Source organism: Centruroides vittatus, unplaced genomic scaffold (assembly GCF_030686945.1).
Source record: "Centruroides vittatus isolate TY-2023 unplaced genomic scaffold, ASM3068694v2 scaffold_3293, whole genome shotgun sequence".
NCBI lineage: Eukaryota > Metazoa > Arthropoda > Arachnida > Scorpiones > Buthidae > Centruroides > Centruroides vittatus.
The window spans coordinates 828,676-850,589 of NW_027122702.1; the positions used below are offsets into that span (position 1 = coordinate 828,676).

General features: G+C 28.7%; 2 protein-coding genes across 3 annotated transcripts; one reads left to right on the plus strand and one right to left on the minus strand.

The window, feature by feature from the left end:
• Positions 1-1,423: 1,423 nt before the first annotated feature.
• Positions 1,424-8,951, plus strand: LOC136988330 (synaptotagmin-7-like). Of its 2 annotated transcripts, XM_067286211.1 has the most exons (9): positions 1,424-1,540; positions 2,390-2,649; positions 3,713-3,764; positions 3,842-3,947; positions 4,399-4,518; positions 4,612-4,778; positions 4,872-4,974; positions 8,138-8,439; positions 8,472-8,951. In XM_067286211.1, the coding sequence occupies exons 2-8, from the start codon at positions 2,396-2,398 to the stop codon at positions 8,431-8,433; spliced, it is 1,098 nt and encodes a 365-aa protein (XP_067142312.1). In that variant the 5' UTR covers positions 1,424-1,540; positions 2,390-2,395; the 3' UTR covers positions 8,434-8,439; positions 8,472-8,951. The 2 variants fall into 2 exon arrangements, with proteins under 2 accessions (XP_067142312.1, XP_067142311.1); XM_067286210.1 differs by having other exon boundaries at positions 8,138-8,951.
• A 1,314-nt stretch (positions 8,952-10,265) lies between these two features.
• On the minus strand, positions 10,266-21,327 carry LOC136988361 (DEP domain-containing protein 7-like). The gene is made up of 7 exons (XM_067286248.1): positions 21,210-21,327; positions 18,761-18,972; positions 18,560-18,687; positions 11,702-12,039; positions 11,082-11,611; positions 10,853-11,003; positions 10,266-10,579 (listed from the first exon to the last, which is right to left on the minus strand). Exons 1-7 carry the CDS (start codon positions 21,274-21,276, stop codon positions 10,398-10,400), a joined length of 1,608 nt encoding a protein of 535 aa, XP_067142349.1. The 5' UTR covers positions 21,277-21,327; the 3' UTR covers positions 10,266-10,397.
• Positions 21,328-21,914: the final 587 nt, after the last annotated feature.

Consider the following 21,914-nt stretch of genomic DNA (forward strand, 5'->3'; position numbering starts at 1 on the left):
TGATTAAATATGTATAATTAAAACTATTTTTATATAAATTTACGTTCAAATTATTTAAATAAGTAAATGTTTAGTAAATGCTAATTAAATTTAAATATATAAAAAACGAAACTTTATTCAAAATACATTAAAAAGCCCCAATTAAATTTTTTAAAAAAAATCATTAAAACGTCTTTAATTAACTTCTTAAAATTTATTATTATTATTATATGTTTAAGTAAAATTTAAGTTATCTTAATGAATTTTTGTGTGGTAGAAATTCATTATTTTATTTTATTTTATTTTTTCTTCTTATTCCTCTTATCAGTTTATAATGTCAAAAGCAACGAGCGCCAAAGACAAAGAGTAGCCCGAAGAAAATCGATTTTGTTAAAAGATTCTGCCCTTATGATGATTATAGTTTGCATTTTCATTCACGAGCTGACAATTCGAGGTTGTCAAAATTCCATCTCAACTCTTTGCTATCCAACGGCGCGATTTATTGATCAGCTCGACCTTGTAGTTACCTTGGATCCTGCGCACGCAGATCTATTCCTATTCTACAACATAAAACCAACGAAAATATAAGTTATCAAATCGTATTTTATCGCTCTACTCCTTCCTCTAGTAACTGGTTTCCTCTTATAATTACACTTCCTCCTCCAGTACCACTTTATTGATCCGTGTCCAAAATATCGTTTGTCGCCCGAAAATGTTTATAGCCTTACCTTACACTAGTTGCAAGAATTGGAGTAAAGAAAAAAAACATGCGCGATAATTTGCATATAAATAACTCGTTAGATTGATAATTACTCGGTTATTAATTAATTAATTAACGTTTTCACTTCCGAAAAAAGTAAATTTGTGTCATATTTTTAAGGCGGTTTATATGCTATCCGGCGGGATTCGAAGAGTTAAATATCGAATTATTTTTGTGGATGTTAAGCAGGTGATCGTGTCAAAATGTTGATCGTAAATGTCTCTTCATAGCTTATACAGAATTATGGTTCTCTTTGGGACGATAATGTCCTTCCCGACTTTCATCTACAGTATGCAACGTACAGAATTCGAACGTAATTTTGTATGATACTGATCAAATGATCTATCAAAAGATATGCAAACATTTTAGCCAGTTTATCCTTATCGGAAATCTATCTAAATGTGTATTAAAGAGCTACATTTAGTAATTTTTTTTTTTGCTATTAAAAATGGAAGGTATAAAGTAAAACACACTCTTCTTTTAAAAAAATTAAGTGCAAAAATATAAAAGAGAAATGAATAAAATATTTTTTATGTCTCTTTTATACTTTATCGGTTTAAAACGAGACAATCTAAGGCGTAATCTCTCGAAAGCATGATAAAAATCAAAGAGAAAAGTGAAAGTTTTAAACGTTATCAATGATTCAAAATGGCCGCAATTAGTTGTCTCAATGGCCGCGAGAGGGACGAAACAGACAACCATCAACGTATACTGCGTTTATATAGAAGAAAGTAGCATCCCGCTATATTGGAACATGGAAAGCAAAAACTGCAGTTCTTGCCACACAGCGATGACTTAACAGTAAGCCGTGTATTGATACTTCAATCTCAGTAATGCAAAATAATTTTAATATTACATTAGCATGCGTTTTCTGCTTGTCACTTAATTCTCTTAGCATCTGTGTTTATCGATTCACGCCCGTAATTTTTATTTAATTACTTCCTCTCTTACGTAAATTCCGAATTTTTCTTTTGCTAATGCATTCACGAATTGTGCTTAAAAAATACAAGACAAAATGAAGATTTTATTCCTATTTTTTATTTTTTAAAGATTTTATTCTAAATTTTTTTGGAGCAAAGAATATTTTGCTAGCGCTGGAAGCGGCAACATAGGGACGTTCGGCTTTCTATCGCTCAATTAATAAATCGATTGTACAGGAAATTCGTACAGGAAATGTTTGCAAATAGTGTATTAATTCGTGGAAATTATCGATATTGATTTTTTATAATAAATTACGTCGCTAAGAAATTCGGTTTTGACACCAGTTGCATTGATTTATATCCAATGCCGTGACTGAGTGAGGACAAAACAGATCGATATCTTGATCACACGAATTGGTGCGATCCCCGATACCGATCGATACTCGAGAAAACTGGCACGAAAAATCGATCGTAGTTCCGGCGCTTTTATCTATTTTTTTCAAACTATTTTTACGTAAGTTTCAATAACCGCCGCATCGCGCTGCTAATTATAATGTAATTGACGCCTTTTTTATTTTCGGGTTGATATTAATTATAATTGTTTTTTTTTTTATATTTTATATAGCTACGTAACTATAGGCCTACATAAGTAATTATTTAATTAATTTGTATAATCGAGTGCGCAGCGTAACCAAATAGGAAATAATAATAATTTTGTTGTGTTACCAAGGCAACTATGAAGTCGTCGACTGTTATATTAGCTACAGTGTTAGCTTTTTGTGCTGGAATTCTATCCATTGTCGTGACTGTTGCACTCTGCTACTTTTTTTGGCCGAAAAAATTTCGAGAATTTCAAGATCTAACGTTTTCTGGCTCGAGAAAAGATAGCGTGGTAGAGTTGAAGAGACACAACGTTGAGGACAGATTATCACAAGGTTCCGTGAGCATCGTGACTCCACTTATCACCCCCGTCACGGTGCAACCTTCCACGTAAGCAACTATTTAATTTATCTATTTAATAAAAAGGGGAATAAATTTTTCCTTTCATCGCTGCTACTACTACTACTATTCTTCTTTCTGTATCGAACGGCGAGCGTCACTAAAATATTTATTCGGCAATAAATAATTTTTAGTCTATTTAAATTTAAAAATATGAAATATAAATTATACGCCTCCGGCCAAATTTCATATTTATACACTCTTTATGGCGGCATAAATATTTAAAAACTGGTTAGTTTGCTTTGTACTGTGGCAAAGATACAGAATTCCTTTCAACATGACAATATCACTGCGAGTCTCTCTGACATTCTTGCAAAAAATAAAAAAAAGAAAAGTGGGAAGAAACAAACACTATTAAAATGTAATTGGATGTTTAAGAGAGCAAGATGCAGGCGTCATCGTGACAGAAAAAACTGTTAGCAATTTTTACCTGCTACAGGTCTCCGGGGGTATGAGATCGATTTTCTTGGCATGCTACAGCTACTACAGGTCTCTTAAGTGTAAGAAACTGCTATTTTTTCTCATTTTCTTTCTATTTATCCATTTAAAAATATTGTTATTCTTAGTATTTTCACTTTTATATTCGAAGATACAAATCCTCTTGCACGAGAGAATCGACAATACATTTGAAGAAATGTGCCACAAGCAAACATGTCTTATTTTTTCAAGAATTAGAACGTTAAAGCCGGAATGTTTTGGCTTTGTGTTACAAGTAGAAAATTTAATTTTCTAGATATAAAATATTTTCCTGTGTACAACTTCACTCACGAGCTTTACCTCTACCCTGCTGACATAATCGAACAGTTAAGCAGCCGTTCACGTTTTCATTTTCTTCACGTTTAACTTCCGAAAGTGTTAAAGCGACCCTTGAGAGTCGTGATAGAGAAACTTGAAAAAGTTCTCATCAAACTTTCTCTGATTAATACCTTCCGAGAAAGTGGTAAATCCAATTTGCCATAGGAAATCATTGAGTAGTTTATTCCCCTTTAATGTTGTAAAACTCCAAAGTACAATGAAAACTAAACAATTCACTGAAAATTTATATATCTTACAGGAAGACGAGTGTAGATAACATTTCCATTCAACCTCTACTACCAGAAGTCGAGGTAAATAAAATTTTAGTAACAAAATTTCTTTTGAATATTGCATGAATTTTTATTTATTTTAAACTTTTTTTTTACAGGTGTTCTGCGATAGGGTAACTGGTAACGTCTCTTGTGGATTTGATTATAATAGAAATACCTCTTCGCTTAAAATAACAGTGATTCTTTCTCAGGATGGAGAAAAAGGTATGAATTTATTCTGAATGTTGGTAAATTTTATAAAATAAAATTTAAATAAAATATTACGCATAATCCGACGTGATATACGATTTCCTCCGTAATGCACAGCCTATTATAGTGATGCATCCATTACGAAAAGTACATGGCTCATCACCATTGATAAAAATCTCAATAACTCCCGTTTCCGCTTTAGGATGATTCGGAAAATTAATGGAAGTTGTTGAATGAAAATAATATTTTGTACTAAAATCGTTTTCTAATTTATTGTCCTCTGCATTTATTCGTATATAGTAGAATCATCTTGAAATTAATCAAATGGTTTTCAGGAGTGCTCTGCAATGTACTTCATAATGTTTTCTCGTAAAGAATACTTTCTTTTAGGCTGTGTAATATGGAGAGGATTCAGTCATACCTCGAAAAATATTCATTTATCAGATATTACATAGTGAAATCATAGTTTTAGGTGGTGTCTTATATCTCCGTTGCTGCCTTATACCATTCAAAAAACATGTAATCGATAGAAAAATAAAACATTCCCCTCTCACCCGCCGCTGGATTGAGATGTTCATTTTCGATAGTAAGTCTGTATGTAACTCTAAAAAAAAAAAAAAAAATACAACCAATGGAAATATTTTCCTTTCGATATTAAATTCGAAATCTCTCTTCGAAGAAATCGTTTATGACAAGCTACCCGGATCGATTTTCTATTTCCAACTGTTCACCCTTCAAAACTGGAAGCTGAAAGTAATTGGGGAACTCAAGGTTTCTGTTTACGAAGCTATTCTTAATGAACAACCCGTAACGTTTAAATCCTTTCAAGTGCCTCAACCTACAAATGTAAGCTCGTAAAGTTCCTACGTAATTCTGTCCCGAATTTTGTTTATATTTTGTTCTACATTCTGGAAATGTTTTTTATCATTTTGTTTTTAGCTAGGTGAAATTCTACTATCTCTCATTTATGATGACAAAAACAACGATTTAATTGTTACTATTATTAAAATAAGGTCCTGCGAATCCATTGAGCCTTATTCTGGTAAGTTTTGTTCTCTCTTCCTTTACTAAATTCTTAAATTATCACAAATTATAAATTACAATTATAATTATTTGGAATATACTGGAATTCCAAATAATTACACTAGAAAATTTCTGGAATATAGTAGAAAAATTATTTTTCTAGTATATTCCAGAATTACTAAATATTCTAGAGAAATAAATTTTTCTTATTGTAGAATATTTGAATATCTGATTGAAATTTTAGAATTTTCTAAAATTCGGTATTCTGGAATATACTAGAACAGTGATTCTTAACAGGGGGCCGCGGGGGGCCGCCAAATTATGCAAAATTTCCTTCAGAATATAATAAAAAGAAAATTGATGTATAACCGAATATCGTATTGAAAAGTGAAATAAGAAAGATAAAGTTTTTCCTATTTAGTTTTTTTTTTTATTTATTTCTGATTTCTTCCTACATACAACTTTGTTAGTACAGAAGAAATAAATGCAAATATGCTACTTACACCGCAGTATTTACTTCTTTTATTCCAAAGTAATTCTAATAAACTATTAATGCTTGGAATTTTTTAAATAATTATGCAAAAATAGTAGGCTTAGTAGTAGGGTTTGAAAATTTAAATATTTTTGCAAAAGATATGTAAAATCTTTACGACAAGTTGTGGGTGTTTTAGTTTAGTTTTAGCATCGACTTTGGATCGAATAATAGTGCATTTCTTTCTTATATTGTGTGTTTAGTTTTAATTACCGTATATCTCGGCAGATAAGACGAGGTATAAACTTTCGTCGAAGTTCTATAGTTTTAGCATATATCTATCCTATAAGACGACCCCCAAACTATCAACGGCCTGTGAATTTAGTTTAGATCAGCGATCATCATCTGACTTGTGAGTAATAATACTGTGTAGCGTATACGGAATTATGTCCTATTTGTAATTTTTCGAATGAACAAATTTTATTTTCTCTGCCTTGCGATTGTTGCAAACATTCGGGTAATGACCTTAATTATTCACAAAAACTTCGTATGAGTTATTCTATTTTGTTCACATACCCTACTCTCTACTAGTAAATAATTACGGTTTGTCCGTTCTTTTATAATGGTTTTAAATTATATAAATTTCAATCTAATTTTTTTGTATCTGTCCAATAAGACGACCCCGGATTTTGGGGCCCTTTTTTCATGATTCAACTATCGTCTTATCTGCCGAGATATAAGGTAATTTATAATGAACCCATAAAAATGAGCAAAAAACAGAAAGGAACATTAGAAAATTTTTTTAATGTAAGTAATCACGGACCTTCAAAAAGAAAATATAGTGAAGAAAATACTAGTGAAAGTTCCGATGATGATATAGTGAAAAATGCAACGGAAAAAAACCACAAGTCCTAAAACTAAAGGTATAAAATTAAGTAACATTAAAGTTAGAAAATACGATCGTGATTATATCAAATATGGGTTCGTAAGAATAGAAGTTCAAGGAATTACAAAACCACAAGAAATCTCGTTAAATTATTTTCGAATATTTTTTTGTTTCTTCTATGAATTTTTAATTGTTTATTTTATTTTTTGTTAAAAATAAATGAGTTTTTATGTTTAATTGTGAAGTTTGAATGTTATTTAAATAGATAATGAAATAATAATGTTATGATTTACATTTATTATATAAAAAAATAAAGCAATAATAAAAAAAATCAATTTATTATAGATAATTTAACAAATATAATTTATTATTAAAAAAATGGGGGTCACAAAAAATTATGAAATATTTGGTGGGCCGCGAGTATAAAAAAAGGTTAAGAACCACTGTACTAGAAAAATTTTTTTCTCCAGAATAAGCAAACTGCATATATTTACTGCTTACACATCGTTAGAACTAGAATGTAATTATATACTTAATCATTTATAATTATTGCGGAAAAGGTCCCTGTCAGCTTAATTCCGGAAATTTAAGAGGAAAAAGTGAATTTTTCGTGTTCACAAACTTCCTTTTTTATAGGAAATATCTCGTGACCTTATAAAAATACTGTATACGAAACCAATGAATACTCAATATTTTTTAATAATCCAGAAGAGTAATTCTATGCCTTTTAAGATTTGAAATGGGATCCTTTTTCAATTATTTATGATTTTTTCCATTCGATAAAACCGTTTTAAAGTCATCTTTTGATGGAAAATTTATCGTACGCATCGGCAAATGCCCCGTAGAATCTATTACTAAAATGGATCCTTTAGAGATAATCCGATTTTTTTTAAAATAATATTTTAAAAAAATCGGATTATTTTTAAAAATTTAATCGTAAAAATATAAATTTCATTTAACACTAAAATATAACTCAGTAATGCAGAACTCCGTTTCGTTGCCACAAGTTATTGATTGTTCATTACATTCGTTTTCATGGCAGGCTGCCCCAGTAATAAATCAGTCTAGAAAGCATCAAATATTAATTTGTAAGCCATTAAACATGGTTGAGAATATCTCGAATTATTCTAGATATCGTTGACCATAATTCTTATTAGAGGTGTCGCTTTTAAAAAAGAAATTTCAAAACGGCCTAGTTACGGAGATTCCAACCGAATGACATCATCTTCCAACCTTCATTTTTAATTTCCCGACTGTTAATGTAACAGGGAAAGTATGGAGAGCAATCAAAAAATGACTGCCCTCAAGATTTTCGCATTTTTGGATTCAAGAGAACCTTGAAACATCGAGAAATGCAAAAAAAGTTTGGTGTTTTTTCTGTATGTATGGACGTTACTATGTGGGAGCATGATTTTTTCACCCACTTTGAAGCTTAATAACTCCTGTGCCTTTTGTCGAAAATTTCTGAAATTTTGCAGGGAGGTTTGTGTATCAGGGGAAAATATCTGTACAAAATTTCAGGAAAATCTGACCACTGGTTCGGGAGATATGGTCTCCACCACCTTAATAGGTAATGGTAGTAATTACTAAGGATGAAAACAAAATGCTGGGGAAAGTCCAGCAGCAACGTTGCCAGCTTTTTCCCAAATATTTCTTATCAGCTTTAAATGTCACTCGCAAAAGTAGGCCAACACACACTTTTCCCTGCTTAAAATGGCTTTAGCCCTGTCATATTAATGCATAATTAATTTTGACAGAAATTTTAAGATGGTATCTCAGAGGTCCGTTACTGAATGGCATGCATCTTGTTTTTGTCTTTTTCAGAAAGTTGCGTGGTATTAACTCTATCAAACAGCGACTGTTGCTTGGAAAAATATCAAAGCAAATTTCTTCCTATGCACCCAAATCCCATATTCAACGAGACTTGCCGTTTCCGTTTGGGCAAGAACTGCATTAAAGATGTTTGTTTGGTGTCTACTCTGGTCACGTTTGCCAACATCAACGTCAGAATCGGAGACGTTACTCTATCGGCTTTGGCAGGAGGTGTGGCAACAAAACAATGGACAGACATAGAAAGAAAGCCAAGATTTCCTATTCTGCAATGGCACAAAATTTGGTGATTTCTTTCTTCCTTTCTTTTCTTTTCTTTTTTTTTTTATTTATTTTAAATCTTACATATGTGCCTCTCTTCATTCGGAATATATTCTGGAGATTTTTTTAAACTACCTGAAATCCAAATATATAATTTTTTGCCAACCTACAAATACACCTATTAAGGGTACTTCTGTTCATGCCACAGACCTTTCAGGTAGTTATTATAAAAGAATTTTTTCTTGTTCAAAGAAAGGATATGTCTTTCAAATTGTTCTGACATGAAATACATTTTTTTCCTTCCAATAAAAAGTGAATTTACTTTTTTTTGCCTTTCAAGAATTTCAAGTATGTATTTCACTCTAATCATACTTCATGTATAAATATAAATTTATAACTTTTTTTTAAATTAATTTTATTGTAATCTTCTCAGGGGAATTGGAATTAAGTGAGATGTGCCATTAAACAGAATGGAAAATAATGTTATATTTGAAAAAATTTTAATTAGAAATACAAGAATTCTTAATTAAAATTATTACTAACTAAATACTTGCTCAAATACTTTTAAATAATGGATCAATTTATTAAAGTTAGCTGGATGGCCTGGCAGCTTAGCCTGCCTCTTTGGGGTCCAGGATAGATTCTGGACTGTGACTCCCCAAATTTTGCACAAGTATTGGTGTCTCCAAAACTTCAAGTGAGAACGAGGTGCCCCTCATGATTCTCTTGTGTGTCGGCCTCTGGATCCAGGTGAGGAAACTGCAACTGCCCTCTCAGCTTCCAGTCAACTCCAGCACAATGGAATTTATTTTAAGGTCTCAATGCTGGGTGACTTCCCTCTCACACAAACTACAAATTTACAGTTTATTAAAAATGATAAAAGCTAAAATATTTTTTAAATCAAAAGTTTTGCACAAAAGAAATTCAAGAAAGTATCTGCTTTTAATGGTATGCGCAATCCAGATAAATATCTGAATTATTAAAATACAACACAATCGTATCTTGAATAAGATATATATTGCTTAATATTAGAACAAAAATGATGAACTTATTTTATTTATTGTTAGTAATGATATAGAATAAATATACATAATAGAAACCAGTATTATTAAAAAAAATAAGGAAAAAAAAAACAAATATTTAATATTAATTACTCCAACGTAAGTAATTGAATAATTTATCTTCTATTCATTGAATTTAATCATATAAAATTTATAAAAATTACTAGTAAAACAATAGATACAGCAACAAAATGATTATATTCTTTCTAGCTAAAAAATGTTTTTCTCTTTCAAACAAAGAAAAATTCAAAGAGAAAATGATATTTGCTTGAGGAGAAAAATGCTTTTAGAAATATTTTCATGCATTTAATGTTTGTTTTGTTTTGTGTCTTAGATAATAACTTTGATGTTTTAAGCTATCTGTATATAATTCCTGTTTTATGATATAATTAAAAATTATCCAAAATAGCATAATAAAAAATTTAAACAGTAACTAGATACAGTCAATTCCATGACTGTTAGGATTGGATTTCATACTAAGGCATATTTGTATTAATAAGGAAAATTTTTTGACAAAGATGAATATAAAATAAGTTTGGCATAAAATTAATTTCTTATTATATTTAAAAAATATGGTGTCTTATATTATACATGAATTGAGGAGAAAAGAAAAATATAAATTATTTTGTAAAATTTTTGTATCAGAACTATGATATAATCATTGACATTTCTCAACACTTAGAACTGAGTTTTGATTTCTGTGCCTAACTTACTTAGTGTGTTTTAAAGTCTATTCCTTGGTGATACTTGTAAAAAACTAAAATTCACATTTAATTAAAAAATTATTTATTAAATAAAATTACATGATCACTTCTTATATATTTAAAAACCTCTCCCTTTCAAAAATTAATAAATAAATAAAAATATTTTACTATTTGTACATTTTATGTTATTATTTCTAAATACCGGTATTTACAGCAATGTCTGTATTATCACACAATTGGTATACACTTCTCATAAATTTCATAATGAGATCTTTTGAATTTTCTCAACCATATGCTTTTCTTTTTATCAGAAATATCACTTTTGAAAATTGAATAAAATAAATTTTCCAATTCTTTCTTTGTAAGGATGTGACTTCTGAATAAGGAATACTTTTCACAAAATGAAATTCCTGAAAATATAAAACAATTATGCAACAATGAATAATTTTAATTAATCACTAATTAATTTCAGAATTCTTAAACTAAACTACCATTTGAATTCCTGTGAAAACAACAAATATCTGAATATTGATCCTGTCTAGTTTTATTTATAAAGTCATTTATTATGTTTATCTATTTTGAATGTATTCTTAAATTAAACAAAATCTATTAATCATAATTTTATGTAATCAAGTCTCAAAAATGTGAAAGACAATTGTCTAAAACTTAAAATTTCCTGTTACCTGAATGACAAAGCCAGTGCGGAAACTTAAATATTGATTTGACATTTTTCACAAATAGCAATACTAAAGTTGAGCGATGTTCCCTTGACAATAGAGGATGACAGAGAAAACAATCAACAAAATCCCTTACTACAGCTGCATCATTTGATAACTGTAAAACATAAAATCAAATAATTTGAAAAATAAGTACAATAAAAATGAAGAACAAAAAGTGTGTTATACAACTCACCTCTTTATCTACATTAATAGATAAATCTTGTGCTACTAAATTTAAAAACAATAGAAGTTTATATAATTGATCTCTTCTTTGCCAAGGTACGATAGTTGCTAATAGCTGCAAGGCCTTTTGTGTTCGATCAAATTTTGTTGCTTTATGCAGTTCTAATATAGACGTATAAAGTGGCAAAAATGAATTGGGTAAAATTGGAAATGGAAGATTTTGATAATATTCTTTCACTTGTTTATAACTGTGCAATTTACAAGACTGAACAGACCATAATTTCCCTATTCCATCAGGTACGTACATTAGACAAGCAGTGGCAGCACGTACCCATGGTATTTTATAAAATTCTTTTGCTAAAGGATATTTCGTAGGAATTGTATGCAACTTCACATTTTCATTTTCAATGGTTAGTCCATCTTCAAAAAGTTTCACTCTCTGCATGTTTGTAGGAGTATTTAAAATATCTTCCAAAATTGGTACATCAACAAAAGTTAATAAATGGCACAATGCTTTATCACGAGTATTATTTATAAGTTCTGTACATTATAAAAATAATTATTATTATACATACAATAGATAATAAAAATTATTTTAAAAGTATAATAAAAAAAAAAAAAAAAACTTACCTTCCGAAACATCAAAAGTTTCTAAGCTAATTTTCTGTACAAATTCCTGATGTATCCATTGATATTTTGGTCTGCGTTTTAGTAAAGACATTCTAAAACTATTCTGTTTAAAAATACCCCTCGGAGTTTGTTTCGGTATTTTTCTTTTATTTGTATCATTCGTTTCCAAGTTAGACACAACAGCAGCAACAAAACTATGCCGTCTCCTTCCACTAAGCATCGACGGAGACAATTTACTTGATGATATAATATTATCCAGGGATTTTCTTTCTCTTTCTGGTGATGCAGGTAAGAACTTCTGATTATAAATGTTATTTGTTGCTGGTATCAGTGGATTACTAAAAGTAAAATAATATATAAATAATTTTATTTATTACTTAGCAGTAATAGTACTAGTACAATATGTATAATTATATTTGTAATAGAAATTTTTCAATTTACATTATTCTTTACATGCAAATTAAATTCTAGTCTACTTTAAAATATTAACTTGTTTGACATTAATTTTTTATTACTTGATTTATTTAATTAATTTTTATTTTATTTTACAATATCTAAAATAGGAAGTTATTTTACACATAATTTAATATTGTAAGTTTAACTATTTTAAATTTTACCAATGCCATTTCATCGTATATTCTATGAAATATATTTTTTAAGCAAAAATTCTACTTCTGTATGTTAAAGAAATATGATCAACTCAGGAAAACTTTAAATTGAAAAAAAAAAACCATCCATATAAATAATTTATCAAGTCAATACAAAATGCAATGTTTTAAATCTTTTATTCAATCAAAATCAGCAAATTATTTTTTGTTTTTGTCTTATTCCACATAATTTAATGTGTTTAATTAATTTAAAGGTTTATTTATTTTATGGAATTTCAAAGCATCAAATAATTTTATTATTCATGAAATCAAATGACTAATAAAATTAATAATAATATATTGTTTGTTTATTTAAATTCTGAATTTATAATTTTACATTTAATGAGGTGAAGAATGCTAGTATGATATCTAATATTACCATTTTAATAGATCATTACAAACTTTAATCACAATTTAAAGTATGGTGGCTGTGAATATTATCATCAAAATTATTAAATTCAAAGCTTTAAATTGCAAAATGCATATAAGCAATAACAAATATATAATAAACAAATTATAAAGATAAATAGAAATTTTACTTTGTTCATCTATATAAGTATTTTCTAGATATTTATTGAAAATAATTATTTCTACATAAAAATAAAATCAGCCATTAAGTACATTAAGTAATAAAGTATCATATAATTAACTTTTTATGCTGGTAATAATGCATGTGTATGAGTATATAAGTGTTTATTATATATAGATATGATAGTAATTTATATAATATAAAAATAACGAGGAATAAAAAGTAGCAATATCTGTTCTAAAATAAGTAAAAAATTAAATTAAAATGTGCAAAATAAGCAATGTTCAAATATATTGGTGCAATTGTCTAATATAAAAACTTAAAATCTCTAATAATGGCCATTATTAGAGGTTCAACTATATTTTTCTTTGGAGGCTGTTATTGGAATTTCCTGAAAATAAACCAGCAACAAGTTGCACAACTTTTCTGGAAACATTTAAAATTTTGGTGGTGCCACCTGTTATCATATTTTATTAAAAAACTGTTTATATTTTTAACTATAATAAAATGGCAAAACCTTAATTTTGAGGGTAGGGATAGGTTTTATTAAAAAAACTTGTAAATGCTAATAACGAATAAAATTGTCTTTAAGTCCGACCCTACTGTAAATACACACGGCCCCCATCCCCTTGATCTTTTCCACCAAAATTTAATAGTATCAATCCCCCTAATAAACTAACCTCCCTGCAAAATTTCAACAAAAAGCACAGGAGTTATTAACCTTCAAACAGGGTGAACAAAATCGTGTCCTTCACACACACTAATATCTATCCATACATAAAGAAGAAAAACCCAAATTTTTTTTTGGATTTCTTGATGTTTCAAGGTGCCAAGTCCAAAAATGTAAAAATCTAGGGGGTCATTTTTTTTACCAATTGCCATATAAAAAACTCTGTTATATATAACAGCTTGGAAAGTAAAAATGGACATTATTGCCATTTTTCAGGAACACTTTTAAAACAAAAATACATACAAATTAAACTCCAAACAATGGCCATTTTTTACATTCTTGTTAGTGGCCTTTGTTCAGAGGTTTGACTGAATTATACTGAACATTATTTACAAAATTAAATTAATAGGGACTGAACATTATTTACAAATTTTAACTGTTTGAAAATTTTCATTTACAACCTTACTATAGTTATAAAAGTGACATTACATTTCAAAATGGTCAAGACTATATAAACAAAAATATTAACTTACAGAAAAAACCCTCAAATTTTTTTTGTATGTATTGTGTTGGGGGGGCAAGATTTTGTTCACTATGTTTGAAACTTAATAAGTCCTGTGCTTTTTGTCAAAAGTTTCTGAAATTTTGCAGGGAGATTTGTGTATTAGGAATTGATGCTATTAAATTTTGGTGGTTAAAGGTTGAGAAAGTGGGGAGATAAAGGAGTCATGTCATATCTCAAATAAGGTTGGACTTAGTGACAACTTTATTCATTATTAGCATTTACAGTGTTTTTTTTATAAAACCTATACTTATCCTCAAAATTAAGCTTTTTCCCATTTTATAATAATTAAAAATATAAAAACGTTTTTAAATAAAATATCATAACAAATGGTGCCACCGAATGTTGTCAAGAAAGTTAAGCAACTTGTTGCTGGATTTTATGAAGTATTTTTTTATAACTTAAATATTTGATTAAATATTGTTAATTTAACATGAACTGCATGAAATGAATAAATTATTTTCTCATTATTTTCATATTTTCTTGGTAGTATTTAAATATCTTTTACTCAATTTTTGTAACACAGTTTTTTTATATACTTCGTAAAATATTTGTTTGGATTTTAGATTTTATTACAAACTCTTACATAAATTTTTAACTACTTAATCATATTCTACAACATTAAATTGTTTAAAATTCTAAAATCTTTTTGCACATCATAAACTATAAACTTTATAGTGTTTTACCTATATTTTTCTTGAAAATGTGAAAAACCTAAAATGTTTAACAGAATTATTTGAATTAACAGAAGTTATTTGTTCATTATTTCTAGCAAAATGCCAATATATAACAAACTTATAATTAACAATATATTCCAAATAGGACATCTAAATGATTTACTTAAAGCAGTAACATAAATTATCGTAAGCAAATAAAAATTGTTTAAATAATTATCTATGTCACAAGAACACTGCTCTTCATTATTACATTTCTCTATGAATGTAATAATGAAGATGGAAATTGGAGAAATTAAAGAGGAAATTGAAGTATGAAAATTATAAAAACAAAAAAAAATTGAAATTTCTATACAAACCATACATTAGGAGATGTAGTCAATTTGCAAACAATTCTCCAGGCATTAATTGGAAATATACTTCAATTTATCACAGGCAATTTGTTATATGTTAAAATTACTTGTATTCGGTTTGTTGCACTGAATTTATTTAGTATTCATTTGTCAGTTTTGAACTTTACACAACTGATACAGTTTCTCTAATTTACTAAGTAAAAATACAAGTTGGTATTTAAATTTAATAAACAGAAAACTTTAGCATTAAAATATGAAGTATTAAATCAATATTTACTGTTATGACTATATAAGATTTATTTTAAATAAGTAGTTTACTTTTCAAAAAAAAGTCTCATTATTTTCAGAATACTGTTAATAATTTATGACATGAATATACAAGGAAGATATTAATATGTAATGTAGACATAAAATAGTCAGCAGATAGCAAAAATAATGTAATGTATGATCAAGGGAAGAAATAATGTAAGATAATATGAAATTAAAAGAAAAAATAACGTATAAAATATGCAAAACAGTTTATGGATTTTTACATTATGTTTATTGCCATATTTGCCATTTAAAAAGATTAATACTTAACTTTTATGCAGATTAAACTAAAAAAAAAAAGCCAATTTAAAATTTCTTCTTTATTAATAAAATACTAAGATAAAAATATAATCTCATTTTCCATCACTATTATACATATATAATACATTGCAAGATGAGTATTAGACATAAATGGAACAAGAAGAATAAAAAACTTCAAATAAACTAACACAGCATTTGTTTAAAAAAATAAATAAATAAAACAGAATCGCAAATAACTTATTACAAATTGGAATTGATTTGAAAAGAATCATGAATATATTTTAGAAGTTAATTAAAAGGCAGTTTGTATTGATAGAACGTAAATGTTTTATTGAAGTCTTAGAATTCATTTCCTTGAGAAAAAAGAATCAAAACATTTAATGTATTTTGATCCCTCACTAATTAATTTGATTTACAGATGGTATAGAAAATTCTATAACAAAGTTGTAAAAAGTAAATTGTTCTTATTAATGTTTTAATTGTTCTGAGGAAGTCTGTTTGCATGGTACAAGTGTAAGGGAAAAAAACCTCTCACCAATGCTCATTATAAAAAATCAAATTTCATTAAACTAGAAATGACAGGGCTGGACTTTTGATATAATACTTTGATATAAAATTTCAAACATTTAACTTGATTAGGAAAAAGAACCTAGCTGATTAAAAAAAAAACCCTATAATTGACATCAATAACTTGCAATTCAATAGCTACATAGTGACCAGCAGAAATGAAGATTAGCTTGCTGTGTCAGCTCAACAATGTTCTTTTATGTATTATTGATTTGCATACTACAAATGCCTACAAGAAATAAAGTTTTCACTAACTTTTGTTCCTAACAACATTCATTGATAACAATAAATCATATTATAGTCCTATTTATAAATAGGAAATTATTTATTATGTTTGATTAAAGAGAAGACTAAAATATTAAAAATGATATATATATTTTTTTTATCTAACAAGGAGACCACCAGAGATAGCCCCCTCCAATTTCTCCAAGTTCAACATATATCTTAGTACTACCCATTCCAGCAATTCATAGTAAAGCCACTCAATGCAGCTTTCAAGTGTTTTCAAGAAAAACGAGTTTAAAATTTTGTATTTCTTACGTATTTTGCTATATGAATAATATGTTAACAGTGATAAATAAGATAAGATGTTTGTGCATCACATTGCATATTGCAGGTTCAAATCTTACTTTTTGTTAACAGTTTTTATAATCTTCGTAGAAGCATTTATTGTGTGAAATATTTTTCTAATTTTAACAAAGAAAATTAGTATTTCGTTATTACAGCCTTTATTTGCCAAACACTTTAAACATTTTATTCATTGTAATTCAATATTTTAAAATTTGTACTTTCAGGTAGATATGCAGCAAGCAAGAGTACAAAATAACAAAAATCCCCTTTTCAAGTATTGAATTATTGGTGTTAATACCAACTTTTTTAGTTATAATTGTGATCAATCACGGAACAGGTTCATATAATGTGATAACCCAAGATCCAATAATTCAAGACTTGATACAAAACTTTCTATATACTGCACATCCATTGCTGATATAATACAATCTTACAAAAATAAAAACCACAAAAAAAAGTTGAAAATAATTTAATTTTTTATAGCATAGAAAATAAATCTTATAATTACATTTTCTTTGTTAAAAATAAAAAATATGTTATACTAATAATAAAATTCAACAAACATTAGAAAAAACTTTAAAAAGAAGCAAGATTCAAACCTGCATCATACAGTATAGTAGTCAAACACCTTGTCCACTTGACTAGGCTGCTGTTAACATAAAGGAATGTATAACATGATAAATAAGAAACACAAAAAATTTCAAGTAGTTTTTTTCTTGCAAAAGATTTACACTGTGAATTACTGGAAGGGTAGTACTATAAATATATATGAGAAAAGGGCAAAACAGAGGCAGCCATCTCTGGTGATCTCATTAGCTTTAAATTTTTTCTTTGACTCAACTCTAAAGCTCAAAATAAACTATAAATCAAAAATTCTCTCTTGCTATCTCACATGTTTAGGTAGAAAAAGTACTTTTTTGTATTTTTATTAAATGAAGTTTCATTAAGTTAACATTGGAAGTGACCCATGAAAACGTTTGGATGAGATTCTCTATTATAGTAGGCCTATATATGAACATCTTAAAAATAATGATACAGAAGCACAATTAATTTGAAATAAACCTACAAGAAAATTTTGTCTTCAAGTTAGCTGACAAATCTGTATATTTATTAAAACTGATGAAGAGAAGATTTATATGCAGATAAAACAATAATTATTTGCTTCAAGTATACTTAAAAATATATATTGCTTAGAACTATCAATGGAGAGAAAAAGAAAAATTTATATCAGACTTAACAGTATAAGATTACTTGGATGATGACTAAAAATTATTTTAATTCAAACATTAAAAAGGTATTTTTGCTGCCCAAAATTAGTTTGAATCTAAAAATTAAAATATTAATTGTATGGATCTTAAAATATTAGCATTTCATATGTTATAAGGAAATATATTTTTTGTTATGTAAGATAATTAAAGGAAATAATATTTTTATGAATATAAATGAGTGTTATAATAAATTACCAAGAAAATTAAAACAGCACTCAAAAGGTTCATGGAAAAACAAACACTGTTGTAAAAAATTACAAAAATGTTAATTGAATTCTTAATAACTGAAATCCAAATAAATTAATTAATTAGGTTAAAAAAAATTTAATTTTTATAAGACAAGATATCATTTACACTTTTTTAAAATCTTTCTTTATGTAAGAAAATACCCATCATAAGATAAAAATGTATTTTTATTTTAAGTAAGTATTTTATAAAAATAACTTACCAAATATTTTTTGAAGTTCCACAATTATCTTCAATAAATCTATAAAAACTTTTATTGCTATCTTCAAACTTTTTTAATCCATATGGCACTGATACAAATATAGAGTTATCCATTAACACCTGACACACCTGCATAAAATTTGCATTAATTATTTAATTCATTTATCAAGAATAAAAGCTAAACAAGACACCTATAATTTACTTTGACTGCATTCTCTCTAGTGATTTCTTGTTTACATATTTCACTTTCCATCTGTCGTAAATGAGAATCAATTACGTCGACGGCATTACTTCCAGAAAACACATTGTCATACTGCCTGAAAAAGTTGTGACGTTGACGTTTCACGACCACTTCAGAACGCAGACAATTGATTAAGTTGTGCCAAAGCCGAGTGGCTCGAAATGGCCCCGTAACTAATTTTAAAGTAAAAAATAAATATATAATATCAGAATATACAAAAACAATTCTTTTTGTCTGTAGTCTAATACCTTACCATACATCACAACACAGACTATTGCATACCAATTATACAGGGTCTTCCAAAATGAAAGCTACCATTTTAAATTACTGTAATTATGATAATTATTATCCAAGAAGTATGCAACATGCACCAATCAATACAGTAAGTGTCCAAGTTTCTACTCCCATCTGCATTAAAACACATTGTTATCTACAATCTCTAGGAAATGCCATAAACAAAAATCATAACTCCAGAGAAGGCATTTTGTATCATGCAGTTCACAACATTGGAATCAGTCACTATTGTGCAACACAAGTACTCTGCAGAAGCTGTAGAAGTGTGGCTACTGTGAGAGGAGTGACAATGGATACAATTAATTACACCTCTGAATGAGACCATTGGAATTTTTTGCTCCTATGAGTATGTCTATACCCATAGGAGCAAAAAAGTCAAAGGAACTATACCTCTACTTGTGACCCTTTGCAAGATACATCCCTCACAATCAGTCTACTTTCATGTTGCAAGTGATCACAGGTTGCATTTCTCTGCTAAAACTATGTCATTTAAGTGTTTAGTCCAAGAAACCATGCCAGCTTTGAGTAGCCCACTTGACTGTTCCTAGAATACTTGATGTTATATAGTTTTAGGGGGTGTGAAGGTTCATCCCCATGTGGGTGCCAAGATGCAAGTGAGCACCAAAGTGCACAAGTGCATGTAGAACCAGGGCCGGATTTACATAAGGGCATTTGGGGCTGGTGCCCAGAGCCCCCACAAAACTATGTTTAAACATAATTTTTTTTTTCTATTATTGCAACAGCCACTAGGCTGTTGCGATAATAGAATGTGGCCTAATCATGAGGGCCACAGGCAGAGAAAACCAAACCTGGGAAAAAAACCTATGAAGCATATCGGAAAATTTCGGGAAAAAATTTTACATATGTATATTTTAATTAAATTAAAATAATTAGTTTTACACAATAAAATATACTGTATGTATGTTTACAACCTTAGTTTTAAATGAAATTTACAAGTTCCTAGTTGAAATCTAGTTGAGAGTACAGTATTTTGTGTACATTTTCTAAATCATCAAATTTGCCTACTCTTAAAGGGGGACCCCCACCGTATTTGTGCCCATGGGCCTCTAATTGTTAAATCCGGCCCTGTGTAGAACGTTGGTCAAGGCTTGCCATTGCTCACCTTGACAAATGCAGAGCATGGAGAATAGGCAGTATATTGGTACATGGTAAAAACTGACTTTTGGAGGCAAATATTTCACGAAGGGTCACATATACAGGTATGGCTCCTTTGACTTTTTTGCTTGTACAGAGGATCTACAATTCTGGGGAGTGGAAAACCCACATTCAGAGTTCACATCCTACCCAACAATGGATATGCTATAGCTAACTTAGAATTTGAGTATCGTTTGAATATATGCCATGCAACATAAGGCACACACATTGAGAACTTGCAATTGGCAAATGCAAAACTTGTTTTCCAATGTGTTGATTATTATCTGAGAATGTTGTAATATATATTAACATAATTAAAATTTAAAATGGTAGCAATCTTTTCGGAAGACCCAATATTGATAATAATATTGTTTTCAATGAGTATTAAGATGACGCAAATTTTTAAAAATATCATTATTTTAATGGTAGTAAGAAGTTTGAGCTTTATAATATAAATACTTATTTGTATTCATGAGACATTACATGAATACGTTGGGCACGTATCCTTGTCAAGCAGCTTAACAAACCAATGACATAGGTCGTTTCATACGACACGAACTACGTCATTGGCTTCTTTAGCTGCTTGACAAGAAAACGTGTCTATTGATTAAAAAAAATTTTAAATCTTTTTTTTTCTTCTTTTTAACGTTTGACCGTTTAATACGAATTGTTAAAAAGATTATTCGGCTGCCGATTATTCTTATTAACTTACTTTTGTTAAATTTCCTCAAGTTTTATAAAGGAAAATTAACCTTTATACTGTTTGAACTTCTTAATGAATTTGTAAAAACGCATCTGATTGGAGAAAAAGTTCGATTTTACGTAATCATTACTCAATAGAATTCTGATTTAGAAAATCGAAATTGAAATAGAATCACCGTCGTTTCGAGTTATATCTTAGATCACAGCGATTTTTCTTTAAATAAAAATAATATTTTCAGTAAAGTTTATATACACTTACTTTGTTTACTCTTCTCTTGAGTTTCTCTCGTTACAAAATTTTCAAAACTCGCTCCAACGTCTGCCATTTGTGCGCTGATTTTAGCTCCCCCTCATGACTTTTTATTTCTAGATTTAATAGAGTTTACGCTTTTGAATAATTTTATCTTTTAAAATAGTACTTTTTCATTTAACTGAATTATTATTATATCGAATCATTGCTAGACAAGACAATTTCGTATCGTTACCTTAAAAAAATCCAGCCAAGAGTTGCGTAACTTTCCCGATAAAAGATAATTTTAAATTGCGGTGGCGCTATCTGTTATGATATTTTATTAAAAACTTTTTATGTAATTAATTATAAAATGCAAAAAGCTTAATTTTGAGGGTAGAGACGAGTTTATAAAAAGTTGTAAATTTCTGATTACGAATAAAATCTGCATCAAATCTGATCTTAAGACCCTCCTTTATCTCCCTTTTAAAAATTCGCCAAAAAATACAAAAAACAATCATCATTTATATACAATGGTTCATTACGCGTGGGCTTCGTACTGGAAAGTTATGATCTTCTTTTACAGTAATACCTCGGTTTTCGTCGACTTCGGTTATCGTCGATTTTTTCCACGAAAAATTTGTCTGTTTTCGTCAGTTGTCTCGGATTTCGTTGGCGTACCCACGTGACCTCGCAGTTAATTTTGCGAAAACAAAGGGCGACCCACGCGTTTTC